This window comes from Oreochromis niloticus, linkage group LG5 (genome assembly GCF_001858045.2).
Source record: "Oreochromis niloticus isolate F11D_XX linkage group LG5, O_niloticus_UMD_NMBU, whole genome shotgun sequence".
NCBI lineage: Eukaryota > Metazoa > Chordata > Actinopteri > Cichliformes > Cichlidae > Oreochromis > Oreochromis niloticus.
In genome coordinates this window covers 4,845,660-4,867,777 of record NC_031970.2, presented here as the reverse complement: position 1 = coordinate 4,867,777, position 22,118 = coordinate 4,845,660, and the positions used below count along the sequence as shown (strand labels likewise).

At 41.7% G+C, this 22,118-nt stretch overlaps 1 protein-coding gene across 2 annotated transcripts; it reads left to right on the top strand.

Annotated features, from left to right (window-relative positions):
* The first annotated feature begins 1,023 nt into the window (after positions 1-1,023).
* cand2 (cullin-associated and neddylation-dissociated 2 (putative)) lies at positions 1,024-20,510 on the top strand. 2 transcript variants are annotated; one of them, XM_003451850.5, is made up of 24 exons: positions 1,024-1,472; positions 2,458-2,601; positions 3,317-3,471; positions 3,907-4,030; positions 4,195-4,252; positions 8,404-8,602; positions 9,057-9,162; positions 9,445-9,587; positions 10,204-10,514; positions 10,959-11,100; positions 11,379-11,497; positions 11,667-11,813; positions 12,234-12,455; positions 12,546-12,752; positions 13,290-13,477; positions 14,918-15,083; positions 15,313-15,453; positions 16,023-16,162; positions 16,445-16,620; positions 16,844-16,939; positions 18,810-18,979; positions 19,059-19,223; positions 19,382-19,489; positions 19,752-20,510. In XM_003451850.5, the coding sequence occupies exons 1-24, from the start codon at positions 1,405-1,407 to the stop codon at positions 19,980-19,982; spliced, it is 3,726 nt and encodes a 1,241-aa protein (XP_003451898.1). In that variant the 5' UTR covers positions 1,024-1,404; the 3' UTR covers positions 19,983-20,510. The 2 variants fall into 2 exon arrangements, with proteins under 2 accessions (XP_003451898.1, XP_005456486.1); XM_005456429.3 differs by lacking the exon at positions 11,667-11,813 and having other exon boundaries at positions 1,405-1,472.
* The last annotated feature ends 1,608 nt before the right edge of the window (positions 20,511-22,118 follow it).

The window sequence follows — 22,118 nt, the reverse complement described above, 5'->3', positions numbered from 1 at the left end:
CGAGCTTTGGCATGCCTTAGAAGTGCCTGGAGAAGTGGCGTTTTCCTTGGTCTGCATCCGTGGAACCCAACAGTGTCCGTTGGACTGTCTGCCTTGAGACATTGCCACCAGCAGAGCCCAGATTCACCAGAATGGCCTTGGTGGTGATCCTTGGATTCTTTTTCACCTCTCTCACTATCCTCCTGGCCAGCACAGGTTTCACTTTTGGCTTCCGACAACGTCCTCTGAGATTTTCCACAGTGCGGAACATCTTGTATTTTTTAATAATACTTTGCACTGTAGCCACTGGAACTTGAAAACATTTGGACATGGCCTTGTAGCCCATTCCTCACTTGTGAGCAGCCACAATGCACAGCTGCAGGTCCTCACTGAGTTCCTTTGTCTTAGCCATGAATGTCCACAGACCACCTGCAGAGAGCTGCTGTTTTTCACCTGTTGAGTTGAGTAAAACAGCTATTTCCAATTAATCAGGGTAATTAGGATGCTTTAGAACAGCTTTGACTATTTGGAATGGTATGGAACTTTGGATTTTCCCAGAGACTGTGACAGTTTGTAAAGGGTATGAATAATTCTGGACATGATACTTTTTGCTCAAATGTAAATAAAAGCTGAGAAATATTTTTTTCCACAATGATGCGTCTTGTACATCATCTTATTATCTTTTGTGATACGCCTGTGTCATTTCCAGTCAAAAAATAACTTGCTGGTTGAATAAAAGTAATTTTAAGTCAAAATTTGCCAGGGGTATGAATAATTATGGGCTTAACTGTATGTATAATATACAAATATCTCTTTCATTAAATATGGTCTGTTTCTTGTCCTAAGTTTGTCTTTTTTTGTCAAATGACTCTGTTTTTGAATAATAATGATAATACTACTACTACTAATAATAATAATAATAATAATTATTATTATTTTTATTATTATCGTTGCCAGGAAAGGTGAAGAACACAGTTAACCCAAACTTTTGCTGCATGTGTTAGTTATCAATAAAGTTGAGGAGAAAAAAATCTAAACGGGTACTGTAATTGTTGTTGAATTTGTTTATCAATAAAGGTGGGATCAAATTCCAAACGGTTAATACTAACCGATAACCGTCGGCGTTTTTTTCGGCAAATTAACGTAAAAATAAGACTTGAAACTCGGTTTATCGGCACATTACCGCCTCCGTATGGCCGGTCGGACTCCGTGTGTCCACACGGCGGCGCCACAAAGCTGAACCACTGTCCCCTGCCGTCTATTTTTGTCCGGGCACGCCGAGTGTCGGGTTCCATCGGGCCGTCAGCTCTCCTCTCTGCCCCCCCTAGCCTCGCCATGTTGTCGGCTTAAATCTGGTGGCAAGTTTTCTGAGTTTACCGTAGAAAAAAAACTTTTTCTCAGCCTGAGTGACTAAACAGTGGAAAGATGTCGAGTGTGTCCTACCACATCTCCAACCTGTTGGAGAAAATGACCTCCACTGACAAAGACTTCAGGTAAGAAACAGTGAGCAGTTCTCACAGTGAGATGACACTTTTTTAAAACCACGACTTGTGTGTGCCATTTTACCACACAGGAGACAATAGTGCCCTCTATACAGTCTTAATTACTTTTATTTAATCGACACATCATTTATTAGTTTTCTCTACCTGAAAACAAAAATCAATTTTAACAAATTTACCTAACCAAGGTTACGTTTTCATAAAAAACTCCAAATGTTATATTAATATTATTGACTAATTTAATCATTATCAAAATATGTTTGTAAATATCTGTCTAACCCTAACCCTGTGTCGGCTGTGATTTTTTTAAAGCATCAAATACTCAATTTCAGAAATTGGAAGTAGGGATTTTTTGCTAACATGATAAATTCATGATCTAAATTGTTTTATATTTTGAGAAAGTGAGTCGTTGTTGTCCAGGTAGATAGCAGTAGGTTCAAGAATGTTGGAGATTTTTGTTATTGTTTTATTTTGTCTTAAAAATCTTTTAATACATTGCAAAATATCTTTGGAGATGTTTTTAACACAACACATATTGGGTTTACTGTCATGTGTGACCAAGGAAAGTATATTCTGCAACTGTTTTACATGTTTTGATAACTCTTTGAGTGTTATTAACACATCTATAAGCCAACAACAACACAAGTATAGATTTGAATTACTTAATATACCAACCTCTACCTTTCTCCTTGTTGTCATTGAATTGATGAGTTAAATATTTATTGGACAAGTAATGTGCACATCTTTACTGAAAGACCACAATTGTAACAGAAGTGGCGAAAAAAGCATCTAATTAAATGTTACAATTGAAAATCTGGATTAATAATTAAAGAATAAATAGACATCTAAACAAATCGATACACTTAATTCATTATTTGACCCTTTTTTGAGGCAGTAATGAAAAGAAGGATCACTGAAGGGATTCACAGATCAGTTTATTAACTTTGGTCTCTATGTGTGTGTGTGTGTGTGCGTGCAGGTTCATGGCCACCAATGACCTGATGCTGGAGCTGCAGAAGGACAGCATTAAGCTGGACGAGGACAGCGAGAGAAGAGTTGTGACCATGCTGCTCAAACTGCTGGAAGACAAGAATGGGGAGGTGCAGAACCTGGCTGTGAAATGGTAAAAATCACACTCGTACGCACAGTGTGAACCGGTTTAGTTCATGTAAACTGTATTTTATTTATCCAGATTTATTTTTGGATTCCTACAAAGGTGCTCTTTGTAACTATCCTCTGTGGAAGGGTTAGCTAAGTTTAACCACCAGAGGGCTGCATTTTTACCTAACCCTTGAGTTATAGACTATTTTAAGTTTTGCTGTATCATCTACTCCCATTTACTTGAGAGTCTGTTTCTGGTGACTTTTGTCTGTTGAATAAAGGTAATGGAAAGTCACAACATTATATCAAAGTTCAGCGTGGGGAGCCTCCCACTATTACCAAAGTGCTTGATCATAGGGGGTCATGTGATTGTTGGGTTTTTCTCTGTATGTATTATTGTAGGGTCTACCTTACACTATAAAGCACCTTGAGGTGACTGTTGTTGTGATTTGGCGCTGTATAAATAAAATAGAATTGAACTGAATTGAAGTTGAATTAAATAAAGATAAGAGTGGTAATGCACTAAAATGAGAGTGGTACCTTCATTTATGCTGGACTGGAAGTATTGATGGTGTCTGTGTAGCAGGCTGTGTGTGTTAGGTAGCCACCTATTTGTGTTTGCAGTTAAGTGCATGGTTAGATACTACAGGTCATATTTCTATTACATAATTATTTAAATCAATAGTGGTTTGATACAAAATTACGACATTTTTTAACATGGTGTGTTTGTTTTTAAGCCTGGCGCCTCTGGTGAGCAAAGTGAAGGAGCCCCAGGTGGAGACGATGGTGGACGTGCTGTGTTCAAACATGACGTCAGACAAAGAGCAGCTGAGGGACATTTCCAGCATGGGACTGAAGACTGTGATCGCTGAGCTGCCACTCACATCCTCAGGTGAGCGCTCACTGTCCTCCCACCTGTCTCCTCGTCGCAATGATCAGCTTTTATTGGTGGATTTCCATTTTAGCAGCAACTTCGAGAGTATGAAGGGCAATAATAAATAATAAAGGGCATAGAAGCAAAGTTTACATTTTAGACAGTCATTTATATTTTTGTCATTTTCCTGGGACTGCATGCAAAAGTGTCTGAAATTACCTACACAGCTACAACATGCCATATTTGTTTTCACCAAATAATAACCAATAATTGTAAATTCTCACTTTTTTCGCCATGAATTTCTGCACATCTTCGCTGCCATCTGGGCTTAATTATCACAATTATTCAGCAATTACAGACCTTAATGTGAGCTGAAATCAGGATGTCTGATCATTTGAAGGCAGTGAAAACTCAGAGTTGTTTAAACATCCTTGTTTTGGGTTGGATCGACAGGTTTGACTCTGACAGGCAGTGTGTGTAAGAAGATTACCTCCCAGCTGATTGGTGCCATGGGGAAACAAGATGATGTGTCTGTTCAGTTAGAGGCCCTGGACATCCTGTCGGACATGTTGGGAAGGTAAAAACAAGATCTCGGTCCAAACGTGATGACTGTCCCACATTAGAAAAGTACCAGCTCAAACACACACACACACACACACACACACACACACACACACACACACACACACGGTACACTTTGCTGAACTTTAAACCTTTTCACTGTTTGCTTTTTTTCCACAGGCTGAGTGGTGCACTGGTCAGTTTCCACAGCTCTCTGCTCTCCAGCCTGCTGCCTCAGGTGAGAAACACTCAACCACTCAAATGTTAACTGTGGTTTTACAGTGTACTGCTACCATGACAACCCAAAAAATCACTGTCATCTGTTTTTAGACATAATTATTAGTATACTTAAGATAACAGGATATTTTTCATATTTTTATAAGAAACCCGTTTTTTTTTTATAAGAAACGTGCACATCACTTTCTCTCATTTCACATTACTTTCAGTATATTTACTGTATGCTTTAACAGCTATATGATGACTTTCATTCATTTTATCTTTGTATTATAAATACATGTGTTCAAAATGAGTACTTTGTATTATTGTTCTTGAAAATGCACCTGCAGTGGTTTTAGAATATTGTTGTACAGTTTATTTGATTGTATTTTTAGAATAGAATAGAATAGAATAGAATAGAATTCAACTTTATTGTCATTGCACATGTCACAGGTACAGGGCAACGAAATGCAGTTTGCATCCATCCAGAAAGTGCTTTAGTCGTGATATAGATATATTACAATATAAATTAGCAATAATAGAGATGTGTAAGTATATTACAGAAATGGGTCTATTATGGTATGTTATAATGTACACAGTGTGAAGTATGTTATGAATATTCTTTAACTATAAGTATGTACAGGCTGTAGTGAGTACAAGCTATGTACAGGCTATGAACAGGATATAAATATGAAATAAAAACTATACAGAAATCTGAGATATACAGTTATACAGAATGTGAACTATGTAAGTTATAAACAGTTGTGGGATTAAAAATTATCGTATGTACAGAATGATTATCTACACAGAACTATACAGTAGTGGTAAAGTGCTAGTGGTTGTGGGTGTGTGTATGTTCAGTCCATGAGTTTAACGTGGGTCAGATGTCAGGAGGCAGAGTTCAGGAGTCTGACAGCTGTGGGGAAGAAGCTGTTCCGGTACCTGGTGGTCCTAGTCCGGAGGCTCCTGTAGCGCCTCCCAGAGGGCAGGAGGGTGAAGAGTCCATGTGATGGGTGACTGGGGTCTCTGATGATTTTCCCAGCCCTTTTCAGACACCGCTTCCTGTAGATGTCCTTTATGGCAGGAAGTGGTGCTCCGGCGATGCGCTGGGCAGTTTTCACGACCCTCTGCAACGCCTTCCGGTCCGAGGCAGAGCAGTTCCCGTACCAGGCTGTTATACAGTTGGTCAGGATGCTCTCGATGGTGCAGCGATAGAAGTTCACCAGGATGCCTGAGGACAGGTGGTTCTTCCTCAGAGTCCTCAAGAAGAAGAGGCGCTGGTGAGCCTTCTTGACCAGCTTGGAGCAGTTGGTCATCCAGATGAGATCCTCGGAGATGTGGACTCCCAGGAACTTAAAGCTGCTCACACGCTCCACAGCCGTCCCCTTAATGTGGATGGGTGGATGTGGGTCAGCATTCCTCCTGTAGTCCACGATGAGCTCCTTAGTCTTCTCGGTGTTAAGCAGCAGGTTGTTTGTGTCGCACCACTCAGCCAGACGATCCACCTCCTCCCTGTAGGCGGCCTCATCGTTGTCACTGATGAGGCCAATCACCGTGGTGTCATCTGCAAACTTAATGATGGTGTTGGAACCATCAGCAGGTCTGCAGTCGTGGGTGAAGAGGGAGTAGAGGAAAGGGCTCATCACACAGCCTTGTGGTACACCGGTGTTCATTGTGATTGTTGATGAGCAGCGGTTATCCAGTCGGACATGTTGGGGGCGGTTGGTCAGGAAGTCCAGTAACCATTTGCAGATGAGGGAACTGATGCCCAGGTCTGTCAGTTTCCTGATGAGTTGTGAGGGGTGGATTGTATTGAACGCTGAACTGAAGTCTATAAACAGCATTCTGGCGTAGGTGTTGTTGTTGTCCAGGTGTGAGAGGACAGAGTGCAGTGCGATGGAGACTGCATCCTCTGTGCTCCTGTTCTGGCGGTATGCAAATTGGTGGGGGTCCAGGGTGGGGGGAGACAGGATTTGAAGTGTGCTAAGACCAGCTGCTCTAAGCACTTAGTGATGATGGGGGTGAGGGCTACTGGGCGGTAGTCATTGAGGCTAGATGGGTTGGAGTTTTTGGGTATCGGGACGATGGAGGTGGATTTGAAGCAGGCCAGTACCACAGCGTGGGCCAAGGACAGGTTGAATATGTCTGTGAGCACTCCTGCAAGCTCCCCAGAACACGCTCTGAGAACACGCCCGGGGATACCATCAGGACCTGCAGCCTTGTGGACATTGATCCTGCTCAGCACCGCTCCTACATCGGTGGGGGAGAGAGTCAGAGGTTGGTGGTCTGGCGTCATGTCTGTTATGGTTGTGGCTGTGGGGTTCCCTCGCTCAAAACGAGCATAAAAGTTGTTGAGCTCGTTGAGGAAGGAGGCATCAGAGGATGTGGGGGAGGGTTTGGTGGTCCTGTAGTCTGTAATGGTCTGGAGTCCTTGCCACATGCGTCGGGGGTTGGAGTTGGAGAAGTGTTCTTCTACCTTCTTTTTGTAATGGTGTTTGGCTTTTTTGATGCCCTTCTTTAGATTAGCCCTGGCTGTACTGTAGGCATGTGCATCTCCTGACCTAAAGGCGGTGTTGCGGGCCTTCAGGAGGAGACGAACATCCCGGTTCATCCAAGGCTTCTGGTTGGGGTACATGGTGATCCGTTTCTGGGTGGTGACACTGTCTGTGGTTTCGGAGATGTAATCCAGTACAGATGAGGCGTACTGGTCCAGGTCTGTGTGGGTGAACATATTCCAGTCTGTGTTTTTAAATCTGTCCTGGAGCACTGCGTCTGTCCCCTCTGGCCACACTTTAATTGTCCTCACAGCAGGTTTCACACGTTGGATGAGTGGTGAATACCTAGGTGTAAGGAACAGGGAGAGATGGTCCGATTGTCCAATGTGGGGGAGGGGTGTTGCTTTGTAGGCTCCAGCCAAGTTGGAATAAACATGGTCTAAAGTCTTGTCTCCTCTGGTGTGGCAGGAGACATGTTGGTGGAATCTGGGGAGGACTGTCTTTAAGTTGGTGTGGTTGAAGTCGCCAGCAACAATAAAAGCAGCCTCGGGGTGTTTATTCTGGTGTTTGTTAATGGCTGCAGAAAGTTCTCATTTGTCCCTTTATCTGCTCATTAATGTTTCTTCATTCATTCGTCATTGAGGCCAATGACGGTCATGACACCACCGTCATTGGCCTCATCCAGGATGGTGATGAGTCTGCATACCGGCAGGAAGTTGAGCGGCTGGTACTCTGGTGCAGTCAGCACAATCTGGAGCTGAACACTCTTAAAACTGTAGAGATGACAGTGGACTTCAGGAGACATCCCCCAACTCTGCCCCCCCTCATCATGTCAGACAGCCCTGTGTCGACTGTGAAGATCTTCAAGTTCCTGGGTACCACCATCTCCCAGGACCTGAAGTGGGAGACCAACATCAACTCCATCCTCAAAAAGACCCAGCAGAGGATGTACTTCCTGAGACAACTGGGGAAGTACAGTCTTCCACAGGAGCTGCTGACCCAGTTCTACACTGCAGTCATTGAGTCTGTCCTGTGCTCCTCCATCACAGTCTGGTATGGTGCAGCCACTAAACAGGACAGGAGCAGACTGCAGCGGACTGTACGGGCAGCAGAAAGGATCATCGGTGCCCCCCTGCCCTCCATCCAGGATCTGTACCTCTCAAGAACCAGGAAACGGGCAGGGAAAATCATCACAGACCCCTCACACCCTGGACACAGACTTTTTGACCTGCTGCCCTCTGGCAGACGGTACAGAAGCCTGCAAACCAAGACCACCCGACACAGGAACAGTTTCTTTCCCCTCGCCATCTCCCTCCTAAACAGTTGACCTGTCACACTGCTCCCACTGCCAGACTGCAACTGCACCTTATGTACATTCTGTAGTATTCATTCCACCTCATTTCATTTCTGTATTTTATGTACATAAGTTTAGTTATTTATAGTTGGTTTACACAGCTTTGTGTATGTATGTGTATGCATGTGTAATGTATATATAGACGTGTGTGTGTGTGTGTGTGTGTGTGTGTGTGTGTGTGTGTGTGTGTGTGTGTGTGTGTGTGTTTTAAATTGCTGTGCTTGATAGCCTCCATCTACCGGAACCAAATTCCTTGTATTTGTCTGCACATATACTTGGCCAATAAACACGATTCTGATTCTGATTCTGATTTGGATGCTGCAGTTAACCAGCCCCAGAATGGCGGTCAGGAAGCGCTCCATCTTGGCCCTCGGTCACCTGGTGCCCTGCTGCAGCCCCGCCCTCTTCTCCCAGCTGACAGAACACCTGATGAAAGAGCTGGCCAAGGGTCCGCCCACATCAATGACAAGGACATACATCCAGTGCCTGGCAACCATTAGTCGTCAGGGCGGCCATCGAGTCGGTGAGCTGATGCTGTGTTTATGCCGCCTTCAGTGCTGAATGGGGAAACTAACTAGTAGGACAGTGACCGGTCTTCTGAAAGGTTTCAGATGTTGACAGTCCAGCGCTCCTGTATTCTGACTGTTTTTTATAGAAAGCTGAGAATACAGCTTCTTAGTTTCACTAATGTAGCGGATGTTTGGTCCACACTCAGACATGTAAATGACTTTCAGATGATCTAGAATTCAGTTTAGCACTGATAGCTAAGATGATGACTTTCCTCCGACTCTCCCTGTAGGGGGAAGTCGGCCCTTGGCCCTTCATCCGGTGCCCTTGCACTATAGCTAACTTCAGTCCCCACATGGCTGCAGACTCGTGGATCTTTTTAAACTTTGGTTCTTCATGCATTTTTTGTGTCATTTAGTGAAGAAAACATCTAAAGTGTAGATTTTTTTCCCATTTTTTGTGGTTTGTAGGTGAACATTTAGAGAAGTTGATCCCAATGGTGGTAAAGTTCACCGGAGTAGAAGATGATGAGCTGAGAGAGTATTGTTTCCAGGCCTTTGAAGCTTTTATACGCAGGTACAACAAAGTCATGTTTCCATCACTTTAGAGGACAATACTTTCACTTACATGCTGATTTCCCACAGAGTTACACTGACTATAACCAGAAGCTCTACAGACCTAATCCTGTTCTAATTGTTACCCTGAAGCAAGTCTTTATATACATTCACTATAGTGACCTCTGTTTAGTCCACACATATGTTGTAATTAGGTTGTTGTCCCCTCAGCATGACCCACAGAAGTACACGCCCACACTTCATGTCCTTACTGTCGCTCTTTCTGTTACTTCCTGATTGGCAGGTGTCCAAAGGAGATGTCGCCTCACATTGCCACAGTGACTCAGCTTTGTCTTAAGTTTATGACCTTTGACCCCAACTACAACTATGATGACAGCGAGGAGGAGGATGAAGACAGCATGGACATAGATGATGAGCTTGAGGAAGGTGTGTGAGATCTGTGTGTCTGTGAATAGAGATTTAGCAGAAAAACGAAAACAGGAAGCAAATAACAGGAACATACAGAACATGATGGTAATCAATCATCACGTTTTAGGTGTGTAGTTTTGAAGTAATTCAGCGATTATGGTCTGTACATCCATGGTTACATTCCAAATGGGAAATGATAATTGATCATTTGGCCGTTTTTAGTGGCGCGAAAATGTGAACAAATGAGAGCTCAGAGAGAACAACAGTCCTTAGCTGCAGCTGACATCACAGCAGGACAACCTTTATTCTTTAATGTTGTTTTCTTGGTTCCCAAATAGGCCTCTATGTTGGTGTTTACATTTTCATATGTGTTTTAAAACATAAATATCAGTCTTTAAAGCAGGTCTGGATGATTTTTGTACCTGTATTCTTTAAGTTAGTTTATCCGATTTATAAAGAAGGTATTTAACTTTTCAACACAAGCGGTGGTTTTTGTTCAGGTTGAATCTGTCGATTCTTAAAACTACTACAAACTTCAAACAACAAAATGTGAGATCTTTTGAGTTTTGCTGTCTTCCATTCGTCGCCTGTATGAAGCAAATCGAGTTTATTCTCATTTCATGACTTCACTCAGAGTCAGACGACGAGTACAGTGATGACGATGACATGAGCTGGAAGGTGCGGCGCTCTTCCATCAAGTGTCTGGAGGCGTTGATCAGCACGCGTCTGGACCTCCTGCTCTCCTTCTACTCCTCCATCTGCCCCGCTCTGCTGGCCCGATTCAAGGAGCGCGAGGAGAACGTCAGGGCCGACGTCTTCACTGCATTTTCAACGTTGCTAAGACAAACACGGGTGGCATCGAGTCGCCACAGCCTCATCGTGTCTGGTTCAGATCCCGGGGTGAGAAGAGAGGAGGAGCCGGCAGTCGCCTTGCTGAAGAAACAGGTGCTGAGAAGTTTTTAATGGAATTTAATTGAGTTTCACAAATAGAGCTGGAAAGTAGATAAGTCTAAAATTTTTAAAGGTGTCATTGGGTTACCTAAAATTCAAAGATGTTTGGTATTTAATTGAGGCAGGCTGCAGAGTCAAAACTACCTAAGCATCCAGGCAAATCAGCTGATCTCTGCTCATTTCTAGCGTCATATTTTTATTCTTGGACTCCATCAGAGTAGCTCTCTATAATTTACAGTTCCAAATACCTGCATGCTTATCCCATAAATAAACCTAGATGGACCCAGCCCTCCACTTTCTGTCTGAAAAAACCTGCTTGAGCTCCTCCGCCTTTAAACAAACGTGTCCATATCTAAGATGTTGCAGTCTTCCAGTTCTGCTGAGCATCTCGTAAATATGATTTGCAGAAATAAATTGTGCGGCGGTTTGTGTGTCCAGGTGCCGGCGACTGTAAAGGCCCTCCATAGACAGCTGAAGGAGAAGAGCATCAAGTCCCGACAGGGTTGCTTCTGTCTCCTCACTGAGCTGGCTCACACTGTACCAGGAGCCCTGGAAGAGCATATACCTGCCCTGATACCTGGTAGGCACACACCTACACACACACACACACACACACACATGCATTACAAATTAATTCTTAACTGTCAAACTGGTCAGAAACTTTCACTCTCTTATCAGCAAAGTCACATAGACTACAAGGGAGATCTTTAAGATCTAAAACACACACATTTCCTACAACCATCTGTTCCTAAGCCTCCCAGTAGCTTTTCTCTTTTACTTCAGCTGCTGTATCTTTGCTCCTTACTCCCACTCTTTCTGTCTTTTTTTCTTTCTATTCCTCTCCCCTCCTTCCTGCAGGCATCGTCTTCTCCCTGACAGACAAATCCACCCCGTCCACCATGAGGATCGATGCGCTCTCCTTCTTCAACGTCCTGCTCCTCTCCCACCCTCCTCAGGCCTTTCAGCCACACATGCAGGTTTCAAAAACTTCTTTTAAGGCTTTGCCTTGAAACCTGTACACTGCCTCTCATAATGACTCGGGGGATCTGCATCTTTAAAAAGTTGAATCACTAAATTTTTCAACTCTGGAAGTAAAGTCCACAGTAATGAGAATGTAAAGACTAACTTGTGCTGTGACCCCCGCAGGTGCTGCTGCCCCCAGTGGTGGCATGCATTGAGGACACCTTCTATAAAATCACCTCAGAGGCTCTGCTGGTCATCCAGCACCTGGTCAAAGTGATGAGACCGCAGGGGCAAGCAGGAGGATTTGACCCCAAACCGTTTGTTAAAGAGGTGAAATGGATCAGGACTGTTTTGTTTTCTGGTCTGAGGCGGTTTAATTTCATTGTGCTCCATAGCATCCTGTCTATTTATCATTTTTAATGTGTTGTGGGAGCAAAGAACTAATGAAGAGCAACTGGGAATGGCAGCTAAATACTGTGATTTGTCTAAGGAAAATGAACAAACATGACTTTGCCGGGGCTTTCCTGCATCAAAGTATTTCTACAGAATTATAGATTTTAAACATCTGAAACAAACTGTGATCAAAAGGTTCTGTGACTGCTCCCTCTTCATGGTCTCTGACATCACTGGTTCAAACTTTGGCACCAGTAATTTTGTGCTGCTGTGCTGGTGCTTTCACAAGGCTTTCCTGATGAGTGGAACAGGTTCTACCTTTTCTTTATGATTTTCATTTATTTAATTTTCCCAAAGGTGTTTTCTGTAACGATGAAGCGGCTCAAAGCAACAGACATCGACCAGGAAGTAAAAGAACGAGCGATTTCCTGTATGGGTCACATTGTTTGTCACCTTGGTGACCACCTGAGGGCAGAAGTTCAGGGAGTCTTGGCGATCTTTCTGGAGAGATTAAAGAATGAGATCACAAGACTAACAGCCGTTAGGACCATCACCCTCATCGCTGCCTCTCCGTTAAAGGTTTATTATAACTTTTGTTTTGTTTTTTTAATTTAATGAACACATTTTTTAATTTGAAAAATTTTAGTAACTTCCTGTCCTTTTCTACAGGTCGACATGTCACCCATCCTGCCAGAAGTGCTCTCTGTGCTGGGATCTTTCTTGAGGAAGAATCAGCGGGCATTGAAGCTCGGGACGCTGGCGTGTCTGACGGCGCTGGTCACTCATCACGCTGCCAGCATTAAACCTGCAGCCCTGGAGCCCGTGCTGAGCGAACTTCCTACTCTGGTGGATGAGGGTGACATGCATGTTTCACAGGTACAAGCACTGAACTGAACATGCACATGAATCAGATCAAAAATTAAATATATAGAATATAAATTTTCTTCATAAATGAATCAACGTCCATGTGCATGACATTTGAACTTGGAAAGACAGACAGTGACAGGAAGTTTTACTTTTTGAGATTGCCTTTTAGAAAGCAGTAATGTGCTTATTTTATGTCGTATTATGGTAAAAAATGTGTAATTGCAGATTTTTGGAGGTGGTTCTTTTTGTTCCGTCATATAGTTCACACCAAGAAAAACTTATACATTTAGGAAGTGGGTTAAGGAATATCAAACATAAAGTTTAGGGATCAGATTACATGTGTTGGTGGAAAGCTGGAATCTTATTCTGCTCATTTTGATTTTTATTTAGATTTTTTTTCCTTGGTCTCTGTTAGCGTAGCTGCATGACTCAAAAGTTCACAGGCCGCTGAGTCAGCTTTCCTTAAAACAGGATGTTGCCTGCAGACATTGTTGCACACATAAAACATGTTGTGGTTGAATCTACCTGTAGTTTGTCTCTGTTTAGGTGTCCATCACCTTGCTGACCGGTATGGCCAAAGCCTACCCCTCGTCTCTGGCTAAGATCAGCTCGTCTGTTCTGCCAGGAGTCTTCAGACTCATCCATTCACCGCTGCTGCAGGGTAGCACTCTGGAAGCAATACTTGAGTTCTTGCAAGCACTGGTGCTGTCCAAAACCAGTAATCTGAGCTACAGGTGAGATGGGATGTGTTTGTGAATCTCTTTGGGTCAGATGTCCTAGTAACACTGGACAGATCAACAGTTTTCGAGTGGGAAAGCTGTTTAGTGCCAAGGATTATTGCTAATGGCTTGTTTATAATGTTTTCATTGAACTATAATGAATTTTAATCACTGACATGAATCAAATGTTTTTAAATAGTTGTTGGAAAGCCTTTAATTTAGCCCATATTTTTAAAAGAGCAGCAGTGCATCATTTCAGTGTTTCCCTCAGGCATGTAAACAGTAGTTATCTCATCAAATGACATGAAAACCTTCCAAAAGCCACAGTCCAAATGTGTTTAAGTGATTAGAAGTCATTATTTTATATTAGTAGACAGCAAAGAATATGAAACAGCTGATTGAAACGCCATCAGATTCCCAGGAGTCCACATTAAATCACATCCCCTGGGTGTAGACGTCAGTGTGAGTCACAGCTGAGTCAGGTCTGCTTTGTTATCTCCAAGAAATGAATATTCATGTAATTACCATCTGCAGGGGAACTCCAAAGTTTTTACAGATAAATATCAGTTCAGTATTCAGAGGGAGGAATACTCAGTCTGTTGTGTAATGTCTTCTCTGGCTCTGGAGGAGTTTGTCTGGTCTGAGAAAATAAGCCTGAGTCAGTTTCTTCTGTGTTGACTTTGAGAAAATTAAACCAAACCAGGAGAATGACACAACCTGATAACATCTTCTATTTAAAGTGGCAGAAAAGCAAGTCTGTGTGTCTGAGTTTTCCCCTGAAGGTTTGTCAGATAAGAGTCAGACTCTGTACTCACAAGCTGTTAAAGTCGTGTTTAAAACATGTTAATCATGTACTGACCACAAGTGACCTGGTTAGCCTCAACTAACCCATCATTGCATCAGCAAGTCATGTTGATGTTCCTGTACTGCTGATTAACATATGAGCAAGATGTATAGTGTGTCTTCCTCTGACTGTGTGTATATTTCAGTCCATGTGACCTTCATCAGATTAATTATATTCTATCATTTGTGTACATACTGTCCATATACCTGAAAATGCTTTTTGTTCAGGCAAAGCTTGATCTTGGATCCAGACCAGGCGTACATTCAGTTGGGGTGAAATGCCTCAATCACTGCAGTACACTTATTTTCTTGTATGATATATTTTTTACAGAGTAATATAATGATGGCCAGCGCAAATGCTCGGTTGGATTCTACTCTGACAGATCTACGTTTTCCGTCTGCACTCTTCCTGTTTCCTCAAGATTTTCTATTTCTATCTGTAATTTTTCTTAAAGATCTTTAATTATATTGTCTGATATAAATCAGAACATTTTTCCCAGCACCTTTGTTAAACTATAACTGGAAGTTTTAATCAGATCAGTCCATTTAGTGTTAGTAACATATCAACAGAAATACTACACCCGGGATTATAATCCTCTCCTCTCCTCTCAGTCAGTTGCTGAAGTCTCTCATGGAGCCGTTTCACAGATCTCAGTCCTCTGCAGATGGCAGCATCGTCCACAGGCAGTCCTACCACTCAGTCGCTCGCTGTGTGGCTGCTCTGTCCTCTGCTTCTCCCAAAGAGACTCCGGGCACTGTGGCCGGCTTCATACAGCAGGTGTGAGACTCTGGTATTTGTGCTCTGCTTTAGCTTCAATGGAGGTTTCCTCTAAGGATGTGACACAAACAGACATGAGATATAAATTTGTTAGACAAATTTTGTTTGTTTGTTTGTTTGTTTTATAAAATTTGATCTGAAACTGGCCTCTTAGAAGCTACCTTTGTTTTCTTTGCCGTTATTACTTTAACACTTACCTCATTGAAATTCTGCCCTCTCCTCTCCTCAGGTGAAGAATCCCGGCTCTCCAGAGTCTGCTCGTGTCCTCGCCCTGTTGTGTATGGGGGAGGTGGGGAGGAAGGGCAGTCTGGGAGGAAGTAAGGAGGTGCAGGGAGTCATCTTGGAGGCTTTCTCCTCCACCAGTGAAGAGGTAGGACACGCTATCCATATCCGCAAATTAAAAAAATTTCATTCACAATGAATAAATTTATCCTTTAGTTAAAAGAAGAGCTTCTCCAAATCCGATTGTGTGCCAGCGTTTTAATAAAGATTTCTTTTTTCTTTGATTGTCTGAAGAGCTTCAGGTTTCACACTAATAATTTTCCACAAAGGAAAACTGATTTTTTCCCCCACATCAGTTACATTTCCTTGATATTGAAACCTAATTAGTCAAAAAGTCAGTTTTGTTTTTTACCCTTTTACTGCTTTGATATCAGTGCCAGTTGTTTGTTTTACTACTTATTAGGTAAGTGCTTCTTCAGTGTCTGATAGTTGTTTCATAACAGCCGGAAACATTGGGAGGTGTGAAAACAGAGCTTAAAGAAGATTTAGAGATCTGACAATCAGTAAGAAAGATCATTCAGAATGAGATGTTGCTTTAGCTCTGTGGAGCAAACTGTGTGGAGAGTAGAGTGGGTTAGTTCAGTTGATGAATTAAGGTGACAAAGGTTAAATAAGCTCAGACAGCCGACTGTGTGGAGATCTTGTTTGTGATTTCAGGTGAAGACGGCAGCCTCCTGCGCTTTAGGCAGCATGGCCGTCGGCTGCCTGAGCGATTACCTGCCCTTCCTCCTGAAGGAGATCTCAGCCCAGCCACGGAGACAGTACCTGCTCCTTCACTCCCTCAAAGAAGTCATCAGGTGTGTGTTCTGTGGAATGTTTGGCTAAATGTGTGTGTGTGCATTTCATTCACCATAATCTGTTGTTGTTCTCTGAAGCAGGTGATCATTGAAAAGCATCATTTATGAGTTCACTGCAGTTTAAGTGTGAATTTTGCAGTAACAGTTTAATATTAATATTTAAGCTGATAAAAATGATAGATTTTGCCATAAAACTTTGCAAAGCTTGCAACAAAATTTTTCATGACATATGTTGAATAAAATAAGTTTAAAGTTTCCTTCCTCCTCTCTCTCTTTGTTCAGTGCCTGTCCAGCCTCCAGTCTCTCGCCCCATGTAGAGTCTGTGTGGGCCTTGCTGTTTCAGAACTGCGAGTGTCAGGAGGAGGGCACCAGGAACCTGGTGGCTGAATGTTTGGGAAAACTGACTTTAGTCAATCCGGCAGCACTTCTGCCTCGACTTAAACAACTACTTAAAACTGGTAGGACGGTATTTAAGAAATATTTTATATTTTTGTTTTTTATGTCAGTTTTCTGTTTTGTACAATTTAAAATCAGATGCAACAAATAATACAGATTTAACATCTTCATGGTCAATCTCTGTTTCTGTACATGGTCTTGACATTTTGTATTAATATGGCTTCAATATGAATGAGAAAAAAATATATACAAAAGTCTTTATTTTTTGTTACATTGTCTCCACAGGTTCTCCTTTAGCTCGCAGCACCGTGGTAACAGCCATCAAGTTCACTATTGTTGACCACCCAGCACCCATAGATTCACTGCTGAAAGACTGCATAGGTAAGATGAACAGTTAAAAAAATGTTTACATCACATGTTACATCATTACTCTTCATCGTTTTACATTAACACAGAACGTAAAGTGGGAACATTTCTCTAAGATTTAGTTTCATGGTGAAACGTTAATGGCTCACACATGCAGATTTGCAGAGGTAGCCGAGCAATTCTGGTGTTCTACAGAATTAAATTACTTTCCCTTTGGAAAAGGCTGTGTGAAAGCAAGTTAGAGCAATGAAAAAATTCTAAACCTAAAACTTTAATTGCTGAACTGCTCCAACGGGTAGACTGGAACACTTGTAGATGGTGATGGTGCGATGAAGCTCCATGAATGTGTCGAATTTTTACGAACAATTGCTCATTTTGAAGTAATGACATCTACTGGTCATTCGATGTACAGCAGCCCTGCTGTGATAATACATGTGGGGTACATACCAGCAGATATCAGGTTCTGTATTTTATTTTTACTATACACACAGACACCTCTAACCATCCTCTCTGAGATTGATTTGCGAAGATGTGTGTCATTATTAGGAGACATCATGTCAAAATGCTCCCTAACTGCGGATATTTTTCACCTTGTTGGTGGCTCCATAATGTTCTAATAATCTCCTTGCAAGCTTGTGATGATCCTCAGAGTCACGTCAGATCCAGTTCACACAGAAAATTAAAATTCCTGCATCTTTTCAACAGCTCGAGGCACATCACGAAGCAGTGATCTCATGTCAGAGAAACAAGCCTCATTTATCTTTGGTCACGTGATACGGGTCATTACTGTCAGATGTAACATCACTCATTGTAGATGTAAGCTCTCCCTTTCAATTCCTGAAGAATCACACTGCATTGAAATACAGGCTTGTAGTGTCATTACACATAGTATAACATGTCTCATAATCAGATTGACTCGCCTTTCAAGCCAGCCTCAATCAGAATCAGAATACTTTATTAATCCCTGAGGAAATTATGTGGTTACAGTGTCCCCAATAAGAACAGTATAGAATAAGTTGTTCCTCAGCCTAGTGTCCCAGCATGCAACGGCATAGAGGATGGCGCTGGCCACTCATGGAAAATCCTGAGCATTGTCCTTCAGATGTTAAAAGGCCTCAGCCACCTCAGAAAATAGAGACAACTCCAGTCTTCTGGTAGTGTAGTGGTGTTTTTAACCCAGTGCAGCTTATTATCAACATTTATTCTGAGGTATTTATAGTCCTCCACTTTGTCCTCCTGGATTGAAACAGGGGTCACAGGTTTCCTGATCCCCATAAAGTCCACAATCAATTCTTTGGGTTTTGTCACATTTGTCATCGTGCAGAGGATTCTGCACGATTGAGCGGGTAGATGGGGCTGGTAAGCGAAATGAAGGGGATCCTGATGTGGCCTGATTGTAGCTCATAGCAGGTCAAGGATGAGACTTTCCAAGGGTCTGTAATCCTGGGGGCCACTGGGACAGATGTCTTCCACAGCTCCAGGACTGTCTGCAAACTCAAACTCATCATGAACAGTTTATACAAGACTTGACAAACCAGGGGGACACAGGCCTCGAGAACACGAGGACTCACCCCGTCTGGTCCAGCAGACTTGCCTGAGTGGAGTCTTCTCATTTGTCTCAAACCTGTGTGGCCATTATAGGAACTGCAGTTTTCCCCCTTCTTTTTTGGTAGCATTTTTCAGCCCCACAGGTTGATGCTTGGATGTGTTGACAGATAAGTGATACACTGACTACAGATAAGTACCTCATATGATCCCACTTAAAAACCAAAACAAATGTTCATTTAATCTTAAATATAAACTGAAGTCTAATCCTGACTCAAATATAAAAACCCAGATGAGGCTCTGAAAAATAAAAAGCTGTGATGTCATCTCTGTGTGACAGGTGACTTCCTGAAGACCCTGCAGGATGACGACATCAATGTGCGACGTATCGCCTTGGTAATGTTTAACTCAGCAGCTCATAACAAACCGTCTCTGATCCGCGGTCTCCTGGGAAGAGTGCTGCCTCACCTCTACAAGGAGACCCAGATCAGGAAGGACCTCATCAGAGAAGTGAGTTAGCTGATTTAGAAGCAGCAGGCGTTTCTGTTCATGCTCTGTGCAGACGTTTTACTCTGTTTGTGTGCTGCAGGTGGAGATGGGTCCATTCAAGCACACTGTTGATGATGGGTTGGATGTGCGTAAAGCTGCATTTGAGTGTATGTACAGTCTTCTGGACAGCTGCCTGGAGGGGCTGGACATCCTGCAGTTCCTGGATCATGTAGAGGAAGGACTCAAAGACCACTATGATATCAGAGTGGGTGGAAAATTAGTTAAAGTAAAAATGATCTCACAATCCACCTTTTTACCTTCTGTCCTGTGGAGTGATTTCTGGGGTGTTCAGTAGCACCACCAATCAGAAAATAATGATTTATTTTTGATCATTTTCTCCTTGTTTTTAATATCACTGTGCAGATGTTGACCTTCCTGATGCTGGCCAGACTGGTCTCTCTGTGTCCTGCTGCTGTTCTCCAGAGACTGGACAGGCTGGTGGAACCACTTAAAGCGACCGTCACCACCAAAGTACTCAAACAGACACCCAGTCTTAGAAATCAACACTTCATTAAAACATTATGATTCAGAAAATTAAAAAAAAAACTGCATGGAGTTGATGGTCTCTTAAACACAACTTACCAGAAATTATTTATAAAAACCGCATCCTTACTCTCTACGAACCTTTTTTTTATAGTTTAAAGGTGAAATACACAGAGATCTTTACAAACCTGGAGTTGTAACCTTGAGTTTCCCTCTGCCTTGAGATGAAGTCTCCTTCCTCCACCTGCAGGTGAAGGCCGGTTCTGTGAAGCAGGAGTTTGAGAAGCAGGAGGAGCTGCGGCGCTCGGCCATGCGTGCTGTCGCCGCCCTGCTGGCTGTGCCTGAGGTGGAAAGAAGCCCCAGCATGGCCGAATTTGCCAATCAAATCAAATCCAGCACTGACATGGCGTCTATCTACCAGAGCATCCAGGGAGGGGAGGGTGGGGGTATAGGAGCCACAGAGAGCATGGATATGAGCTAGAAACATGCTGGAGATGTTCGTTACAGTGTTTTTAAAGATGAGCGTTAGGCACAGCACATTAAACTGATCTGTGTTTGTACAATGTCAGGTTTCATTTTCAGTTTATTTTGTTCTTCATATTTTGTTCCTTCCAGCAGGAGTTCGGTTTAAATTAGTTCACATGAATTAAAGTTGTAGCAGCAGCCTCCTGGGTCTTTCAGATTTTCTCATGGATTTGTTCAGGATCTAAAAAAAAACATACATTTGGTTTTATGCTATATGAAAATGGGTCAACACAAAACCACAGCAGACATCTGTGTTTCACTCATGAAGGAAATATGTTCACTGAGTGTGACGTGCTTTTCAGTCAGCTGTCTGTGTGAAGTGCAGACTTTTCCATAGTTTTGTAAGATTTATAAATAAATTGGTATATTAAAGTAAAACTGAGCATGATTACATCCTTTACAGGTTATTCGAGCTGGTTCTTTTAGATGTTTATAAACAAAATTTGTATTTTTCACATAAATAAACAAGCCAACTGTGACAAATCTAATTTGTATTATATTTTTATTATATTTATAATATGTTTCTATTTAGAGTTCTGGGGTAACACATAGCACAAACAGCATTGTTATAACATTGTCTGGATTAATGTAATATCAATGGAAAAGTGTAGAAATATATAGAAATATTTTTTAAGTTTTTACATTATAGGATAATAAAACTGAAAAAATCATGAAGGATTAGTTTTCAATGGAGCTGAGGACTGAATGGTTCAACAGAGTAATGTGAGCCTTCTCAGCTTTTAAACATGACAGGAAATAACCAGCAATAGTCATGATCTATACTCCAGTGACACATTATTAGAAAAAAGAACTAATAGTTAATTGTCCTATAAGGCAGCGGTCCTCAACCCCCAGGCCACGGACCAGCCTGTGAGTCATTTGCTACCGGGCCGCGAGAGTTGAGCCTTGGGTGTGAAATTTATGGTTTTCTTTTTTTCTTTTTTTTTTTGCAACTGCACTGTAAGAAATGTGTGTAAAAATTACCCTAAAAAACTGTAAAATGGCAACGGTAAATTACCATTAAATCAAAAAGAGTAAATGATTGTAATATCTATATTAAATTTCTGTAAATTGACAAACGGTAATTTGCTTTTATTTTTACGCTGCTAATATGTTGAAAATATATTAATTTACAGTAATATGGCACACTGTCTTCGAAAACAACAGGAAAAATCTGTAACATTATCTACAATTAATCACCCTACAATTTACATAATAACTCTGTATGAATGACAATCTTTGCTGCTTTTTTCATTTGAATTTACAATTTACAACTGTATGTTAATTACTCGAAATTAACATAACCGTGCTTTTAATTTTACCAAAATAGGATACCGTTTTGTGTTCTACATTTACAGTTTATTTTTCACAGTGAAATTCTGTACGCTACGACTGCTAGAATTTCACTCAGAAAAGTGAAGTGTTAGCCACTTTGAGCTCTCCACAAACTGAAGTCAATCTGATGTAATCCCACCTCAGATGGTTAAATGAGGCCCTAAAAAACCCAAACACACACACAAATAAAAGCTCCAATGTAATGAAAAAAAGAGGAGTTAATTTATTAATAAAAATCCATTTTGCACATTATGAAAGGACGCACAAATGAATTGCTCCACGATGTGTGAAATAATGTCACACAGAAAAACAATATTTAAGAAGAAACTAAAGCCAGTGACTCACAGACTAAAATAAATGTGTGTTCACAGTTTATAATATTCATTTTTTAAAACAGCAAGTGTTGCTGACAAAAGCCTATATTTACTACATGTTTTAGATCTGTTGGCTTTTTCTTGTTTAAGGTGTAAAGTGTGATGCTCTGAAGTGAATTACAGGTTTTAAATAAGACTTGTCGATTAAATGTAAAAACTGTTTAGCAAGTTTTTGAGACAACAGAAGGACCACCTGTGCTGCAGGCCTCGCAAACTACCAACAAAAATACTTGTCAAACATATTTATAATTTAAATGTTATTAATCTTCAGCTGTTAAATGTTGGATCTAAGATGTTCGTCTGCCTCTTTGAACAGTACTAGTAGCAGCGGCATCTTTCTCTCAGATGAAAGTTGTGTTAACTGGCATCTCTCTGCTTTTTAA

What these genes read in the sequence shown, in the direction of transcription:
- cand2 (XM_003451850.5), top strand. Translation starts at nt 1,405, where the DNA reads ATGTCGAGTGTGTCCTACCACATCTCCAACCTGTTGGAGAAAATGACC. An exon ending in CTGTCGGACATGTTGGGAAG is followed by an intron (nt 4,031 to 4,194) that starts GTAAAAACAAGA and finishes TTTTTTCCACAG; the next exon opens with GCTGAGTGGTGCACTGGTCA. An exon ending in TCGCCTTGCTGAAGAAACAG is followed by an intron (nt 10,515 to 10,958) that starts GTGCTGAGAAGT and finishes TTGTGTGTCCAG; the next exon opens with GTGCCGGCGACTGTAAAGGC.